The 19,708-nt window shown below is 37.3% G+C and overlaps 1 protein-coding gene across 1 annotated transcript in view; it reads left to right on the forward strand.

The window, feature by feature from the left end:
* Nucleotides 1-19,708, forward strand: part of PLXNA4 (plexin A4) — a 591,306-nt gene that overhangs the window by 563,974 nt on the left and 7,624 nt on the right. Inside the window, exons 28-31 of the mRNA XM_075208549.1 lie at nucleotides 4,175-4,365; nucleotides 10,267-10,436; nucleotides 13,710-13,922; nucleotides 18,434-18,584. Coding sequence (XP_075064650.1) covers nucleotides 4,175-4,365; nucleotides 10,267-10,436; nucleotides 13,710-13,922; nucleotides 18,434-18,584 — 725 coding nt within the window. The remainder of the gene's footprint in view (nucleotides 1-4,174; nucleotides 4,366-10,266; nucleotides 10,437-13,709; nucleotides 13,923-18,433; nucleotides 18,585-19,708) is intronic.

The following is a 19,708-nucleotide window of genomic DNA, read 5'->3' on the forward strand; positions in this document are numbered from 1 at the left end:
AGCCATGGAGATCACCAAAGGAGGGGCTTGGCCACTCATTAGTGATCTGTTCATCAAAATATCCAGAAACGAAAGTACTAGTACCATGCAGATTGGGGCTCTGGCATTCCAACTCTGGGTGAGCGTTGGGTTTCGGGAAGTCTCTAGGGACCAGAATACTGTTCACTTGATGCCCAGTGTTGCAATCTAAGCACAAGCAGTATGCTAAATCACTGGTCCACCAGCTACACTTTCCTCAACTGTAATAGAAATTTCCCTGTCACATAAATATAACATAGTCTAAATTGAATGCTCCATCAATTACCTAACCATAACTGGTAATTTTTAGGTGACAAAGGCAAGTAAGATGGCTTCAGATATCACATTTTTTTTTTTTTTTTTTTTTTAACGAATAAAATTTTTATTGGTTTTTTCACATTTTTTCAAAAGGGGTACAGAAGAAAAAAAAAGGGGGAAGGGTACATAAAGGGGATGGAACACAATGCTCCCGAAAGCATACAGAAACAAAACCATGCATATCTGACTATTTGGCATATACCATAAACTTAACCAATATATCGCATATCAACAAAAACAATATCAGTCATCAGCTTCAGTCGAGGGCGAGGGTAGAAAACATGATGGGGCTCCCTCCCCATCAGTAACATAGTTGTGCCAAGCTCTCCACTTAATCAGCGGGGAGGATGTTGACGTAGAGTATGGGACACCTAAGGTTTCCATTTCGAAGTTGAAGTTAACTTTAGAGATCACCCTGGCCAGCGGTGGGGGGAGAGGCTGCTTCCAAGCCTGAGCAATAGCTGCTCTGGTTGCTCTCAGATATCAAATTTATGTATAGTGACATAGATAAAGCTTGTTGGTCAGAATTGTCTTTCAACATATGCTCTGACTCAGTCGTTCCAGCAGCTGAACAGAGATGGGATTCCACTCTTTACCACCTTGTAGAAGATGATTATGTGGTAGGTAAGGTACAGAGCTAATCATTTCAAACCATTGTATCTGTTATCCATACATCAAATGATTCTTTCACCTCCTTGTTTCTATTTAAATGTGTTTTGTCATCTGTTTTAGTGCCTTATGCCACCATTATCTTTATGAGTAATCTGTAGCGGAACTACAGTGGGTGTGGGGTGTGCTCTCTATATGGGGCCGCCCATCTCACCTCGATGCTACCTCTCTGCTCTGAAATGAGCAAAGCAGAGTGCTCTTCTGAGAGGTGCATGTACAGGGTATGATTATCCATAAGGCTCACTAGGCTGTGGCCTACAGCGCATGCCTTTTAGGGGGAGGGGATGTTCAAAATTGTGACAGGGAGATGTGTAAACTGAAAGTCATTTTAAAATATAAGAGAATAGTTGTGTTATCCAAAGTTAAAAGAAAACATGAATCGAAAATATATTAAGGTTTTAATATTGACACATGCCTCTGGGAAACGCTGAAGAAAACAAGTTGTCCACGGACGGGCAATTGAGGATATGAGAGTAGGAGAGACAAGAGTGGCGACAGATGCAGGCATGACAGCGCCCCCTCCACCTTCACAGCTACACCCTCAGCAGCGCTCGTTCATGCCTCTGTTCTCCTATACAGTCCTGATTTTTATGAAAATGGAATAAGTGACAAAGATTACCATTATCCTTTCAGAAAGCCAAGTGGAGCTGAGTTTTGAAAATGTAGGAACATGAAAGTTGGGGGAGGGGGAGTTGGATTTTAAATTAAGGAAGAGTTCATTTTTACTTAGCGCGTAGCCTGGTGTGAAAGGCGAGGGAGCACTATGAGTGTATTAGCCTAGGTTGGCCTGAAACCTTAATCAGACCCTGGCCTCGGCTGTGCATGCACTAATGCAGGGCTACTACCCAAATTTAGCTATAGTGCCAGCAAAGCAGAGTTCCACCCATGTGGTTAACTCATCATACTACTAATTCCTTAGAATGTGGATTTATATATAGCCAATTTCCATTAATTTTATGTTTCTTTGTTTATTATCTTTTCATCATCCTCTTAAAATGTGTGCACATTGCCTCCTTATCAGATTTTGCTGATGCATTTCAGCTGATGCTGATTGTTTATTAATTTTTTGGGATCTCGATATCTTCTTGTTTCTACAGACTCTTCTGGCCCAGATTACAGCATTTGCTTCTCTTGTGGTTAATGTCACAAAATTTCAAGAACTAAAGACTTAATTTTTTTGTTTTTTTGTTTTGTTTTAAATGATGAATATAGTTTGAAAATGTTCTTTAAGAGCCTACTGGTTCACAAAATAAAAATTACTGTCTGGAATAATCTATGTAAGTGTCATTTGTAATACAGACAAATCTGTAGACTTTTAGGGATTTGAATACTTTTCCAAGCCACTGTATATCGATGCTTGTATCTAACTGCTTATATCAACATTGTTTGTCATGCTTTCTTTTTCCGGCACTCGTGGTCATGTGATATTTATGAGACTGCTCTGAACGTGGGTCTCTGTGCCATATGAATTGTAAAACTTATCCTGTTTTCACTTTTGTTACTACTGCCCTCATGATCTACCCTAAGGGATAAAATAATGGAATATGAGGGCTGTCTTTAATCAGTGGTTTTATACATGTATCTTTAGATGTGAAATATATTTGTATGTGTGTGTCTCATTATACAGTATGTTGTTAGTAGTAAGCAACTAGACCATACTTGCCAACTCTCCCGGAATGTCCGGGAGACTCCCGCATTTTGCAAAAGTCTCCCGGACTCCCGGGAGAGTGTGGCAATCTCCCGCATCTGGATAATTCTGTCCACTTCCTAGTGAAGTGGGCAGAATTAAGTCCCAAACGCCGCGATTCCCCGTGAATCGCGGTGTTTGGCCCCACCCCCCGCTGTCAAATGACGCGTTTTGCATCATTACGTCATGGGGGCGGATCCAAAATAACGCACATTTTGGAGCCCCGCCCCCGTTACGCCCACCTCCTCCGCAGGCTCCCGGATTTGAAGATCAGAAAGTTGGTAGGTATGAACTAGACTGAGCATATAGCGCCCCATTGAAAGTAATAAATAAGTTATTGATTATGCTACTTTCAAAGTTGTGCTAAAAAAAATTTGGTGTGAGGAGAACCAGCTGAAATGCCCTACAGTGTCATAAATGCCTTTAAGTTTGCCCTATCTCCACTCTTCATAGTTTTTTTTTACAGACAAAAAAAAAATATTTTTAGTGATTTAGAAGAACTACAGAACTACATTGAGATTAGAATCAGTTGGAGTTTCCCAATTCTCCCCCGTCATTCACAGAAGCCACTACCTTGCAACACAAGTGTGTGTATAGTGATGTAAAACACAATAAAATGGGCACAAAACAGTCAAGTGACATCATAAAGGCAAAAAAAATGATCTTCCTTTGTAAATGATCCCCATGGACTGTAAATGTAATTCATATTGCAGCAGCAGTGTAAATTGCTATATTACTGTCAAGATCGGTAGAGAGATTGATGACACAAGAAGATGTAATATTGGAGAGCCAGAGTTTAAATTCATTTGAAATTGACCAATGTTCCTTAACCTAAAAAAAATATATATATATATTTTTATTAGGTGTATTATTTGTTTTAGCTGTTGTATTGTTTATAATGTTTGTTTCTGTAAATTGTATTGTTTCTTGGATCCTTTATCACAACTTTGTTACCCACCCACTTTGGATTTATGCCATATTCACTTTCTCATGCACATTGCTGTGTCTGCCTGTAATTACACTGCTGCAGCAACATACTTTGTGGACGCTGATACTTTGCTGTGCTTCTTTGTCCTAGGCATTGATTATAAACAAAAACAATATACCAATTAAACTATAATTCCCTCAGCTATGCTATGCCTTTACTTTTCTTTCAGTTAGTCATTCCACTCTGTCATGCTTTATTCTCTATGAACATAACCAGAATAGATAGCTTCAAGCTTGAAATCTATTATACTCTAGCTTTCATACACAAATGTGTAAATGAGGATTGCATCTTGTTTTCATGAAATATGATGGGGATTGATTGTTCTAGTTTAGCTTTAGTATTGATTCGCATATTTGGCAACCATCCCTTTAAAGATCATTCGTAAATAAGTTAGTGACCTTGTGAAAGTCACTTTGTGGATCATCTTCACATTGAAATTTGTATGGAAATTTTGATTATTCTGATTAAATGATGATTGTTGTTGTCTGTTACAGAGAATATGATCAAGTATACTGGAAGTCCTGACAGCCTTCGTTCACGTACTCCCATGATAACACCGGATTTAGAGAGTGGGGTTAAAGTTTGGCATTTAGTGAAGAACCATGAACATGGAGACCAAAAGGAAGGAGACAGAGGAAGTAAAATGGTGTCCGAAATCTACTTAACGAGATTACTAGCTACCAAGGTATGTAACAATATCTAAGATAATTAAATGTATAGATGTTTGATAGGTCTAAATCTCATGGTGAATGTAGACATACAGGGCCGGATTCATCTTCGAAAGCAATCTGTACGCAACTTGCTTTTAAAAAACGAGCATGGAACATGAGCCTAGGTTAAACTCTATTCAAATACAAGCAGACCTCAAGATCAGGGTTGCCAACTATGAAATGAAAAACAAGCCCAGAACAAGCCCAAACCAATCCTAAAAAGCCCAACTTACAGGGGACCGTCCTTTTCTATAACACTAATTTCTACACTGAATCTCCATTTAGAAAACCTTTATAAACAGAAGAGGACACATTTATACACTGATAGGGCAAATGAAAAAGCAAATGTTGTAATTTAGGACACTGGTATGTCTATAACACACAGCCCCATGATATAACAGTATAAAATAGGGCTCTGAAAGCAGTCGTCTGACGTGAGCAGCTTACTGAATGGGAGAGGAGGGTGTTATATAGCTGTGTTACCTGCTATAAGTGCAGCGATTGTGTGTCTGTCACAGCACTTATCTCAGTAGGTTGCTGTAGATCCGTCTTCCCGTGATCTATTCCAGGTCCTCCTCAGACTCCGCCAACCCACAAAGCACCACTTCATTGGAGGAATTCGCTGCACAACCCGCCCACAAAAAAACCCAAAACTGAATGCACCAATCCCAAAATGGTAATAGAGGAAAAAAAAAATGATAATGCAGCCTGAGGACTTGGAGAACGTGTCCAAGCCCAAAAACAAGCTACCCGCGGCAGTGAAAAAAAACCCCGCAACTTCACAAAAAAAGAAGCCCAATTCCGCTTGTTATAAGCGGAATTGGCAACTATGCTCAAGATATGTTTCCATTTGACTCTATGTATAAGTACACTCTGAATAAACGTTACTTGCATTATGTAGACAGACAAAACACAGTGCAGGATGTGCACATGCATATGTGCAATATAAAGTCCCATCAGAAACCATCCAAAAAATATTCTATAAAATAAAAATAAAAAAAATGTGTTTTTATTTATTTTTTACATTAAATGAATAATTCAGGATGTTCTTAATGTGTACTGTATATATAATACATTTTTATAATCTTGTGTACAGATGTTCTGTGCTAACTAATGGCATGCATACGTGTAGTTTTTAAAGCAAAGACTTTGCTATGTCAGCCATCACTATCAGTCGGTACTTACACCTGCCCCCCCTATAGGGACACCCAGCCTATTGCTGAATGCACTAGGACTCTTCCTACACCCCTGGGCGGTGGGTATAGGGTAATAAATGGGGATTATAAACAGACGCCATTTTGTTTTGTGGAACTACAAGTCCCAGCCAGCCCGGGCTGACATAAACACTGGGGGCATGCTGATACTTGTATAGCTAAAAGCACTAGCATACCCATGGCAGCCAGAGCATGCTGGCACTTGGAGAACCACAAGTGCCAACATGCCCTGACACCTACAGCTGGCTGGGACCTGTAGTTCCACAGTACAAAATATTAAATAAACCACAACACCCTCTTAACAACCACATACTTTTAATAAAAATAATAAAACCCTAATAAAAACAATACACACCCTCATTCATACCACATACATTTATTTCCATTTGCTGCAGAACTACTAGATCAAGCAGGAAATGGTTGCAGTAGTAGTTTCACAGCATCTGGAAAGATTTGCTAAATTAAATAAAAACAAATACAGATTTGAAAATAGAAAAGCTCCATCATATCAAATAAATATATTGTTAATTAGAGGTAGAGAATGGAAAAATTAAATAGAACTTACTGGATAATATTTTTATCTAGTCTGTCTACTAAAATAAAACTTCACTAGAGTGAACCAATCACTGCTCTTCTGCTTTGAGTGGTGATTAGCTCTGGTACATGTAAGCGCCTACACTATGCACGAATGCTCTTGGCTTACAGAAAAGTCCCAGCACGCATGCAGATTAAAGGGAGATGACACCAGGGCTGTGTGATCTCTGCCCCTCCCATCCTCTTTTCAAAATGATGTGTTTACTAGTGTATTTTAATGGTTAAAGGAATGGAAGCTATTGGTCCCATGCCTTTTAGGATGCTTCCTTCTCTATTCCCTTGATGCATGTAAACGCATTGGGGTTAATGGAGTGTTCTCTATTGCCCGAAGACAGTCTTATGCAGTGTCACTGGTATTTTCTCAATGCCAGTTGGTAACCAGCCTTATTCTCCTGTTTTCATATTTCTCCATATTTGTAACATTTATGGTATTGCAGTAGTAATCTTAATGCTACATTTTTAACATACACATATTTCCCTTGTCCCTGACTGTACTTGTCTGCATTTATTTTATGTCTTGCTTGGTTTGTCTTTTGTTATGTCTTAGTGAATGGAAACAGGCAGCTAAATGTAAAGATGTTCAGTTTTCATCATAATCACAAAGTAATAACACAAAATAGTGATTGGCAGGGACAGACCTTTCACAAAGCACTCAGAACGCAGTCAGACAAGTAAAAGACATATTTTTGAAGAAGCTTTGTCTCTCTCTACAAGAATTTTTACATGATGAATGATTGCATGACAGCTCTATAACTTTACTCTGTTGACTTCACATTTCTTAAATGCCAGCAACTGAATTTCACATCGGCCACACCCCTAACATTATTCTGTCAGCACAGGATTTATATTCTGTAGTATAGACACACACTGCAGAAGAGGCAGCCATCTTTACACCATTTAATTACATTAAGTATTAATTTAATTTATCATGATTAGCTTGTTCAAAGTAAGTGGTACAACACAGTGCTTCATGGTACTACAGGTTCTGCATGCTCACATGCAGTGGTTCTATAAGCAGGGGAGGGCTGACAAATTTTAGCCCGGGGGGGCAGAACTCGACTCAATAGCCTATTAGGAACATTTTAAAGGCAAAAAATGCAGGTAGCCCAGTGACCCAGCCTAAGGTAGCCCACTATGAGACCAGCCTTGGGGACAAATGCCCCCTTGCCCCCAGCCCAGCCTGCCCCTGAATGTAAGTATGTTAGGCCAAAATTGACTCTCTCCTCCTGGACTTATGTTTTTTAACCTAAACCTAGTAAAAGGCAACCATAGCTTAACCATAACTGACTACATGTGAATGTGTAAAGCCATGGTAAAAGCGAAAATCATTTAGTGTAAGTTTGATGGAACTGTCACTTAAGCTCATTCTCTCTCTTATAATCTTTTGTCTCCTACATTCAGTTTATATGTCCACATTCTGCCACTTCCACCTTTGTGACATTAACATTAACCTGACTCAGGGCAATATGTAGAGTTGGACGCACTTTATGTACAATATGCAGAAGTAAAATGTGTCGGAAAAAAAAAGAGGACAATATGGGCCTGAGTCATTAAGGAGCGAAAAGCAAAAAAATAAGTAACTTTGCTCCTGGGCCAAACCATATTGCAATGTAGGGGGAGGTGAATTTAAAATGTGGGGGCAAACTTATAGTTGGGGTAGGGCATGTCCTAGATCAACTGAAAATTGCAGTATAAAAATTTGTATTTGTGTGCTACGTGAAAAAACAGTCACTTTTTAACTTATGTTCAAAATGATAAACTAATTTGCACCCCTTGTATTGTAACATGGTTTGTCCAGTAGCAAACTTTTTCTGCTTTGCTCTCCTTAATATCTCAGGCCCTATATGTTTATGCTGAGCTGCATGTATCTTACTATGTTAAAGGTGACTGCTGCAAGTTGTCAGGCCATGTCACCAGAGCTTGGGGTCCCCATGCCATAATGTCACACAGCCCGAGCATGTTCAGAATTCTATAATGGAATCAGGCCGCGTAAAAAAATGTGGATCTCCTCCATAGAAAAAGATGTCCTGTTCTGAAAGCACTAGGGCTTCTCCCAACACCCATGTAAGTGGTAATATATTGTTAAAAAGTCTGCTTTTTTTCCTGCGGCACGTCTAGTCCCAGCAAGCGCTGGTAGTCATAAAGTGCTTGGATATGCTGGTGCCAGCATACTCATGTCTGCCGGACCATATTGTTGTCTTGGTTGTAGAACTGAATGCAGTACGTTGTATCTACCACTTTAGGTTTAGGACTTCCTAACCAGTCAGAGCAGCTTTCTCATGTTCTAAACAATCAGAACGAAGCCGCTCTGTTTGGTGAGTTAATGACTAGCTGGGAGGCTTGTCATTCACATTGGTGCGTCTTACAGAGATAGTCTTTGTCTTTATTTATTTATTTATTTTTTCCCAATGAATTAAAAGCTAAAAGAAATAAGAGGGTCGCCCCCTGGATTTTGGGTATGGGTAAAAGAGGGCCACCTTGCCTGGCAGTCATAGGTTCTACTAGTTCCAGCGTACCCACACAGTTTAAGAAGAAAATGCAGATTGTTCTATCTTTCAGCCATTTATTTCCCGAACACACACTGGCAGGGGTGTTGGGAAGAGCCCTACCACTTTCAGCACAGGGCTGTTTTTCCTAGGGGATGGGGGGCCCACTTTTGTTTGCAGACCTGATTCCCCTAGTGAAATCACCCCCATGCTGAAAAAGCTTGGGCTGTGGGACAGTATGACAGGGGGACCTAACCTAGTGCTAGTAGAAGCTTTTTCGGGCAGATCCCCACTCTGTTTGTGCCAACACTACAGGAGTCTGTGAGTGTATCTCTAAATACACTTCTGCATGAAATCTGCGCACCTACTCTCTTCTGCTCTTTTGTGCCCAAGGACTTGGCCATATTATCTGCGAATTAATACTATTGAATACGTGTAATATGAACTTTGTTCGTAATATGCTTACAGCTAAAAGTTATGAGTGGCAAATAATAATTTTACAGTTTATAATAATGTTTTAAAACCCATATTTTCACTTCAGTTGAAAGTCTCTTTGCAGTGTCATGCAATGCAATCTTCCCTGCTACCAGTAAAACTATAAACAGTGTAGACTTATTTTTTATAAAATACATTCCCCAAGTACATTCCCGAATGAATGAAAAATATTTCTGTTACGTAGCCTGTTGGCTGAATGGTATGCAAAAGGAATTCACAAAGTGCAGGTGTGTTTAGAACTAGAATATTCATATCCGTAAACCTTGCATAACGCAAGCAGGTGTTGTCATAATGCAGCTTTGATTAAATTCAATCCTTCGCTGTACCCAAAAATTATTTTTCATCTTGATAAAACAGTTTGATTACCATTTTTTGTTTAGTACATAATTTTATTTTAGTTCTTATTATGCCATAATATACATACTTATCTCACTCACCAGTCAAACATTGTACAATATATTTGCACCAGAATAAAGCTCATAAGTGATTAAACTTGTTAACAGTTTTAGTTAAGATTTTGGCAGACCAGTACATAGCTTAAAGTGCTCACAAAAAAGAGCAGGTAAAAACTATGTGCCAATTTTCTGGGTGACTGGGTGCTCCAGTTTAATCCCTCAATCCAAAAACATACAGGTAGATTAATTGGCTGCTGACAAGAATGGACCCTAGTTGGTGAGTGTGGTAGGGAATTTAGACTTGAAGCTCCAATTGAGAAGGGAGGGATGTAAATGATCAGATACTCCCTGTACAACGTTGTGTAACTGTGTAGAATTTACACTTATATTTAATCATAAAGGAAGGTGTAGTTGTCATCAGTTTTGCAAGAGTGAACTTTTAATTTTTGAATAAGTGCCACTCCGTGGTAGAGAGATCTATAGCTGTTCTCTGTTTAGCTTTTCTCTCTCAGATTCATGGTTCTCTGTATTACGTTCCCTGTCATTGTTGATAGTTGTCTGTAGGTAAGTGTCTGCAGGTGATACATGAAGGCAATAGAGTCAGCTATATCATATTAACTCAGAAGACACAAATTATTTGTTGATTTCTTTGCTAAAGTTCTTACAGTGTTTTCCTTCTCTTTTTGAACCAGGGGACCTTACAGAAGTTTGTGGATGATTTGTTTGAGACCATATTCAGCACTGCACATCGAGGAAGTGCTCTCCCCCTTGCCATCAAGTATATGTTTGATTTCTTGGATGAGCAAGCAGACAAGCATAATATTCATGATCCTCATGTCCGACACACCTGGAAGAGCAATTGGTAAGTGGGTCTGTATGTCTTACTCTAACAAGAGTTAGCTCCTTTATAACCTGCATTGGTAGAAGACATGCAAAATACAGTTTATGTTAGTATGCCCCTTTATGTATATGATCTACAGATATTTACTCATAATCCTTAAATTGCCTTGCTGTCTGTATGATATGATCTAATTTGCTGTACCATTATTAGTAATTTACATATGTTACTCTGATTGATCCCCATGCCTTACAGTATATTGCTTGCACCGATATTAGAACTGAACCATTATATCCTGCATGACCACCATAAACTATAAACTTTTAGCGAAACAATCTCACTGCAATAATACATAGATAGCCTCCTTTACAAGATGAGTAATGAGCATTCTGATTTAGGTTATAAACTCTGACCACCCACCACTGAAAAGTCAATCACACAGACTATGACAGCAAATTACACTGCTGTAGCCCCTTATACAACTGCTCTGGCTCCTCACTAGTATTACTCCCTTGCTGAACAATGTCCCTACAAATATATATTGCTACACCGTTAAGCCTGGGTGCAGCAGCTCTGGGTACTGGTCTATTACTCAACCTTCATATTATAATCAACCATTCAATACAACACAGATAAAAATAACAATAATAAAAAACAAATCAATTTTTTTACGTTAAAATTAACTATGTGCTTTATAGTCACGTATCAAATGCCTTGCGTGTAAGTAAATAATCTGTAAATTCCAGCATTAGTAACTGATGCATATTCTATAAGCATAATTAATATGTTACTACTGTAAGGAAATACATATCTTAACAAGTGTAATATCAATGTGGAGGTGGGACTTGAATTGTTAATGTTTAGTTATGCAAGATCTGTATCTCACACTGCCAAGCACCACCACTGAATTGGTGATTGAGGATGACAATATATATTCTCCCATGATCAAGAGCTTACTGAAACTTGTATTGCAGGCTCATTGATGAGGAGGTCTATAAGAAGCGAGTCAAAGTTAATTTAATCTGATTGCAAGGAGATAATTTCTTCATTTCCTCTCTCCCCTCCCTACACCCCTTCAAATAAACCTCCTGCTCATTTAGCCTGAGTGGCTGCAATCAGTTTGAGATTAAAAGCGCAGATAATGTTAATAATATGCTAATGCTTCATTAGTCAGACATTTATTGGTGCCCAGGCTGTGTGTACATGTCACTGCTGTGTACTGATCCAGCTCCGTGTCACTAGTGACAGGAAAAATCCCACAGTCTCATTGTTCTGCTTGTAGTTATTGTCTAAAGAGACTAGAGAGGTTACGTTAACTACCAGTTTATTGCAGCACTTTGAACATAAGGATGCAGATATATTGCTATATGTTTAACCTATGTATAGAGGTGAGATTGAAATTACATAATGTTTAAAATAAATTGCTCTAATTCCGTTAAACAATGTATTTGTTTATGTTATTATTGATCTTAGCAAATGCAAATGCTGCACTGCTAAACATCAACAAAGAAAACAGAAACAAATAGTCAATAATTAAAATAAATCAATAAAATATATTTGTTTTTAATCCATAATACTTCTAGTTAACCATTAAAAGACATTTTTAATTTGTAAGGTATTACCAAACTTGATTTAAAAGTAGTGTTGAAAATGAGCAAGATGGTAGAAAGTTTCCACCACTATTGAGTAAATCATACTCTGTTTTGTGGCCTTACTTGTTGCCACAACTCCTGCAATGGAAGATGGGAAATTCTAATGCATGGCAGCTGTCCCATATAACAGTAGACAGTTATAGGTACTTCTCCTCCAAGTCAGTATGCTAGCTTCATAAAGGGAAGGGGCACCTTAACATGGCTTTAAAGGAATTGTTCATTTTTGAGTAGTACCACACATGCTACACTTGTTGGTTGTATCTCCCAAGATAACCAGCATGCAGATTAAAAAACTTATTTGTGTATTATGTATTATTATTATCGTAGATTTGTAAGGCGCCACAGTGCTCTGCAGCACCGTACAGTAGGGAAAACAGGACATACATAAAACAGGACATACAAGGTAGACAAAATAAACACAGATATGAAAACAGAGGATATGAAGGACCCTGCTCATTAGAGAGCTTACATTATGTATCATTACATGCTGTGTTACTATAGATATTGTTTCATTTGTAATGAAATAAATGTATGTTCTGAACACTGTAAAAGAGTGCTCAGACATTAAATGTCATTTATGAACTGCAAAGTAAGCATAGCATTTTATTTAGCACAAACACATCTAATTGTCCACATCTCACATAACAAGGTGAACCCCACATTCCGTTTATTCCAGAACTGCCCAGTAAGCTCAGTCTGCACCTGCTCTTGTGGGACTGCAGGTCTGTTGTAAACATGGTGAAAGTAGTAAAAATGGTCCTTCAAAGTCTAGCTACTATCACTTTATGCTCAACCCCTTTATTAATTTCAACATCTACAATTTTCTCCCAAAATACTCCTCAGTTCAGCCTCATTAGTGTCTTAAAACAGCCATGACAGCGAAGCAACATTGGGACTGTGTTTCTTACATTTTACTAACGAACATTTGATCCATAATTTTCATTCCATTAGTAAAAATATCCTTCTGTTAAAATGGGCAACTGGAAGGTACAAACCTCCGATGTCTCAAAACAAGTCCTTTTGTAGTGAGAAATGCTCTGCATTGGCCACAATCCAGGGAACACCACCCATAAATGCACTCACATCAGGGGGTAAATGTATGATGCTGCGATTTTTTCAACTCGCCGGACATCTGCGACGTTGCAGCTAAAATTTAAAGCAAATTTACCTTTACAAGCCATCGCCGCTTTAAATTTTAGCTGCAAAGTCGCCGATTTCCAGCGAGTTGAAAAAATCGCAGCATCATACATTTACCCCCAGCTCTTATATATCATTTAAATATGTTGTCAATCAAAACCTTGTTATTGGATGTTAGTGTAAAATGAGGTTCACAAGTGCAACATACATGTTCAGTTAGCAACACTCCCATCTGTCTGCTCCTCCCATCAGAATATGCTAATTTTGTAACCGTGTAGACACCATCATTTTAGCCAACAAATCTGTATCCTTCCTATACAATGGGCATATTTACATAAAAATAGTCCTAGAACAACATTTGCGCTGTGGACCCAAAATTTTGCACCTTAGTACGTTTCTCCAATAGTGTTAGTACTTCAACCTGTGTATCCAGAAGCATTTGCTGTACTGTGTTTAGAATTGGAAGTAAACAATGATTTGCAATAATATGCTTTGTTTTTCTTGCTAGCTTGCCGTTGAGATTCTGGGTGAATGTCATCAAAAACCCCCAGTTTGTCTTTGACATCCACAAGAATAGCATTACAGATGCTTGTCTCTCTGTGGTGGCTCAGACGTTTATGGACTCATGCTCAACTTCAGAGCACCGTTTGGGGAAGGATTCGCCTTCTAACAAACTTCTCTATGCCAAGGACATCCCAAGTTATAAAAACTGGGTAGAAAGGTGAGTTTGTTATCAGGAATTGTATGTAAGCTTCTATTGCATCTGATCTAGATATGGGGATCATATGTTTGGTAATAATTGTCAAATGCAGTTGTAAACTAGCAGTGAAATAATCATTGAGCATGCATACAAATGAGTATGGTCAGGAACGCTTTGTCCTACTTTGGTACCACATACTGGATCTGGTGTGGTTCATAATGAACATTGAATGCATGCTAAATAAGTAGATGTTACTTGTCTGTCTGGTTCTTAGTTAATGACATGGCTAAATGAAACTCTACAGAGCAGAGCCAGCAGATGTTGGGAATCTAAAGATCCCCTATCACGTCCAACTGACTATAAGAGTCAGCCAGTCTTTTTGACTCACACTGTCCATAACAGTGGATAATTAGGGGAAAAGTGTTGGAGACCCATTGCTGTCTTACACTGCCATGCATAGAGACTTATTGTAAGCATGCTTGTTATGTACATATGTTGCCCACTGCTGGTCTGATAAAATGTGTGAGATAACATGATAGCCCATCTGCCGTTTCTCAAGTGTCTAATATACAGACAGCATTTGGTGCAGTGTTAAACATATTGTGTTGGCACATACCAGCGGGTGCAATACCATTTTACTACAGCACATTTATACGTGCTATAAATTATTCTCTACATTCTGGGTGAAAGCTTCCGGATAACCAAAAACAGCTAACTTTCTACATAGCTCCATGTAATAGATCTGACTCTTTATTGAATGAATAAATAACAGTTGGCATTTATTACATTTTACATTAAAAATAGAAAATAGTGATTTTTCTTACCGCTGTGTTCCCACCTGTACCAGATCTCACAGAATCAATGTACAGGCTGCTAATTCCAGCATGGGCTTAAGCATATGTGCATTTTCTGGAATACAAATGAACTTTCAGACTCGTGGTTGCCAGACTAGTGTTTGTGAACTGCAGTGGAATTCAAACTCTTACCTTCCAGAACAACAGGCTAAATGCAGCTGACAGCAAGATTTATAGAAATACCCCCAAAAGCTTCATGTGAAACTAGCACCAGTGACCAACACATAATCAACTGTACATTTATTTAAGTTAATGGAAAATAATTAAGGGGAGAAGCCTAATAAATTCACATTAGCGAGCCTCAATCTTTTTAGTAGACATAACTTTCAACTGCCAGTTTCTGATAAGCTGATGCCCTCATTTCTTGGTGGAATGTATGTTTTGTCCAGGCCCTGATGCATGAAATCCACATTCTATAGACATAAAAAAGGTTAGCATACATTGCGATAGGAAACCATTCTCTCCAAAAAAATTGCAGTGTGCAAAAAACTTGAATGTTATTTTCTTGACTGTACCTAGTACAGGGAAATGCCTATGCTAGACATAGTTGACTAAAATGTCAGATTTTCTCTTGGCCACTAGGCAGTGTATGAAAGCTTTTGTGTTGTAAGACAATTATAACACAGGAATATGATTGACAGAGCAGGGGGTTGGTAGAGATATGAGAGAGAGAATTATGAGAGAGTGAGAGAGAGATAGAGAGACATACACCATAGTTTTTTAGACAAACTACACACAGCAAGTAATGTAGTAACATCTCTATAGCAGAGTACATGCAACAGCAATGATTATACTTTTGTCTTTTCACTTGAATTATATGACTACAAAGGAAAATACAGTAATTGCAATTGTGTACAATAAAATTTTTCTAGAAAAAAGATTTTATGTTAAAGTTAATTTTCTTTATATACCACCATAGCATATTTTCTCTTTATTGTCTGCAATTTGTATTAAGATATACATATGAGCACAAGTCATTATACTGCCTTGTTCTGTATATTTACATTTATGAACATATCCAGAAGATGCCATTTTACTTGCTGCAACAAGGTCAAATTAATTAACTTGGGAATGCAGTTCACATTTACCTGTAGTACCACATTAAAACAGATAATGCTAAATAAATATTAAGTACGTGTGTTGGCTTTTCTTTCTTATCTGAAAAATAGACTCAAACAGTTTTTATGTAGTGAGGTCTAAAGGCGCTCATACATGCCATCAGGTTACTGTGAATTGTTTACATGGGCCAAAAACAGGAACATATTCATTTGATCAAAATCTATGATTATATAGAAATGACTGTAGTATTATGACTGTGTGTGCAGTCATTATATGACTGCATTAATTGTGACACCCTTTTCAATTTGATCACACATACATGCGGAAAAGTTTGACATAAGAGCTTTTTTCCTATTGGTTTGAGTGGATGTATCTGCCCATATATGGGTATTTTAACCCTGTTCAGTTATCCAATAATGATATAAAGATGATTAGCTAGTGAGCTTGATTTAAATACCTCTATCTGCCACTATTAAGGTGTACTCAACAAGGGCGTTTAACATCTGCCTTTGTTGCATTGTCTTGGAATAATAGTGATCAATTGTTAGTTTATGAAATCTGCTTTATACAAAATATTATTATTATTAACATATATTTATAAATATTGTAACTACATTCACCATAGTAGTCAGCTAGTCAATATTTTGCTAAACCCTTAAGCTGTGTTCACTTTCCATGTATGCAGAATAGGACAACATATCACAGCCCTGTACTATTAAACCCCAGTGAGCATGAATCTTTGTATACTGACGATGGGAACTTTCCACTTACTGCAACTGCTCTTACTTATGATGAGCTATATATAAACTAGAGGATGATGCTCAATCCATATTCATAGTGAAACTATTATGTCCTGACATTATATGGTCGGGCTGTCTATATTATCAGAAACATATTTTTTCCTGTCTATGAACATGTTATTTATTTCATAAATATTGAATAGACATTGTACTCAACATGTTTAGAGTGAGCATCATTCTGATTAAGGGTTGTTCTCAGACCTTTAAATAATTAAAAATATAATTGTATCCGCTCCATCAGACTGCTTAGTCTTATTATATAAAACATGTCCATGTCTAATATTTGTACTTCCTTAAAGGTCCCTATACTCAGCAGATGCCACTGTGATATTTATAGGACACCTGTCAGCTATTCTAGTATATCTTTCTTTTACTCATAATTATAAATTCATGTATCATGTTACATACTTCTTTGGTGCCCAGAATGTCAGAATGAAGAAATTAAATATGGAAATGATTGAGTCTAATTAACTAGTTGACAGCACAGCACAGATGCGAATGGCAATGACTGATTGCCTTCCTCATGCTACGTCCGCTCATACTGGAGTTACACGGGGGGATGAAGGACATGGAGAATACAACATTCCTTAGTGAGTCAAAATAGGTAAAAATCTTAAGGGAATGTAATACAATGAAGATTGAATATTCATGCTTGAGAATCAGATTCCTTTCAACCAGTAATGATGATTTAAAAATGAATAACTAATATTGCAACTTGAGAATACTCTGATAGAAATGATGACGTGACATGTGGTATGTATGTAGCTGTCCGCATGATCATGAAAAGCTTCACTCTCTGGTATAATCTTAGGAAAGATGTCCTAGGCGCTGGCCCCGTTTCATCCTTCATAACATCTTGATATACTGACAATGCACTGACGCTTTATGTATCATAATCGGTGCTGTTTAGCAATGAATTATGGTTCTTGTAAAGTGTAATATCCTTGTCCGTGTGCAGGTTTACTTCCAGCCACTGTATTAGAGCAGTAGTCTTTTAGTTATCCAGAGTTCAGGAAGCATGAGAACACAACAGAAAGCAGAAGTCCTTTATGTTTTCTCTTCCCCAAACAATAGCTTTGAGGATTTTTTTTTAACTTCACATATGACCAATAACTAAAATTAATTATTGTCCAAGGAATGTAACCAACATTTGAAATTGATTATACGCAGATGTAATAGATGCAGTTTTACAAGGCCTGCCAGGCTACATAGGAAATGAGGGGAGCCTAAGAATGATGATATTGTATTCTGTATAGTCTGTTTACCATTGTCCTCTCCTGGAGGTCCCGACAGAAGAGTTAGAACTACTGCCAATAAATGATAGGCTGAAAATACATATTTTTTTTATTTTTCATTTTGTCAAGCTTTATTTTTCCAGGCTTTATTTTATCAAGCTTTATAACCTATGAAAGTGTCCAAATAGAATCAGTTTCTTAGTAATTAGAATGTCACTACATTAACATTTTTTTTTTAACAATTCTATTAATATCAAAGCGGTAATTAGGGAAAGATCAAATATATACAATATGTCTCTTTATAAAATATATACAGTAATGCCTAAAATAGATAATTGTGACTGAATGTACCTGTTCCAGTCCTCCTTTGGTGCCAGTCTTTTTTTTTAATTCTACACTTTCTGGGAAGTCTCAGCTCATTAAATATCACTGGAAATGAATAATTTAATAAAATGTCTGAAAATATTACATTGTAGTATTTATGTATTCCAAGTATCATATTCCATTTAATCTACATTTAATCTATATTACCCATGTCTATTCCATTGATTATAAATGTATATTGTGTGTTATTTCATTTTGAGGTACTACTCTGACATTGCCAAAATGCCAGCTATAAGTGACCAAGACATGAATGCTTATTTGGCGGAGCAATCTCGTATGCACATGAACGAGTTTAACACCATGAGTGCGCTCTCAGAGATCTACTCATACGTTGGGAAATACAGTGAAGAGGTAAGATTCAACCCCTATGCAATATCTTCAACCATGCATCTCCTTAATACAACTGTACTTGTAAATAATGTGGTGTCTTGATGTTTGAATAACAACAAGATGATGTACTGAAATTGGTAGATATTGATGGTAACCAGGAAAAGAAAATAGCTAAGAATTGCAAATGCTTAGTTTTCTATGACAGTTCATTTATTTTTAAACATTTTTACATGTGGATTTATTTTTATGTAATTCAGTTTGTATATAAACATGCTACTGTATTGCAATCAAAAGGTAAGATAATGGAGCTCATTTAGAGTCGGACACAACGTCTGTTTTAGGCGCAAGTGTCCAAGATGCAGGCGGATTTGGTGCTTTCTGCACATGCATAATAGTATTTGTTGTTGAATGCGCCTAAAACGGACTTTAAATGAGGTCCAATGTGTTTTATGTAAAGAGCAAAGATCATGCCAAATTGGTTTTCTGATTTGAAAACAGTGACCCCCTTGTATATTGTAGATATTTAGAGAAGTATTATGATACAGCAGTAGAAATTATTCTAGCAATAAATAACACATGCCTCTAAAGTATATAAGTGGTTTAATAATAAGCTATATAAGTTAGTATAAGTAAAATATATGAGATAGTCAAGTCTATTAGAACACAGGCTTTGATGTTTATAAAATAGTCACAAATGACCCATATGGGTAGTTGGATTACTATTTTACTGTACCCACATGTTTTGTATTAGACTAGGCAATAAATACTACTTAATCATTTTATCTATTTTTAATTGGCTATTTCCATTGAACAATGCTTCACAAAAGATAAAAACTAATGTAAAATAAAATATAGTTTTTACATTGAATGAAGCTTTGAATGTCATGATTCGTTTGTTCATCTTAATATAATGTCAAAAGTCATTGAGGTTATTTTTTACCTTAGGTTTATTGATCTATAAAGCAGTTCAAGGTCTATAATGCATTTTATTATTTACAATTAAAGAACAGAAAAGAGATTGTTCTTATTTGTGTCAAGGTCTGTGACTATTTAGTGGGCATATCTAACGCCATTCTGCACCTTGAAAGTCAGTCTCATCCAACTCACACTGCTGATCTAGGAATGTTAAACAGAAGATCAATGTA

Source organism: Mixophyes fleayi, chromosome 4 (genome assembly GCF_038048845.1).
Source record: "Mixophyes fleayi isolate aMixFle1 chromosome 4, aMixFle1.hap1, whole genome shotgun sequence".
Lineage (NCBI taxonomy): Eukaryota > Metazoa > Chordata > Amphibia > Anura > Limnodynastidae > Mixophyes > Mixophyes fleayi.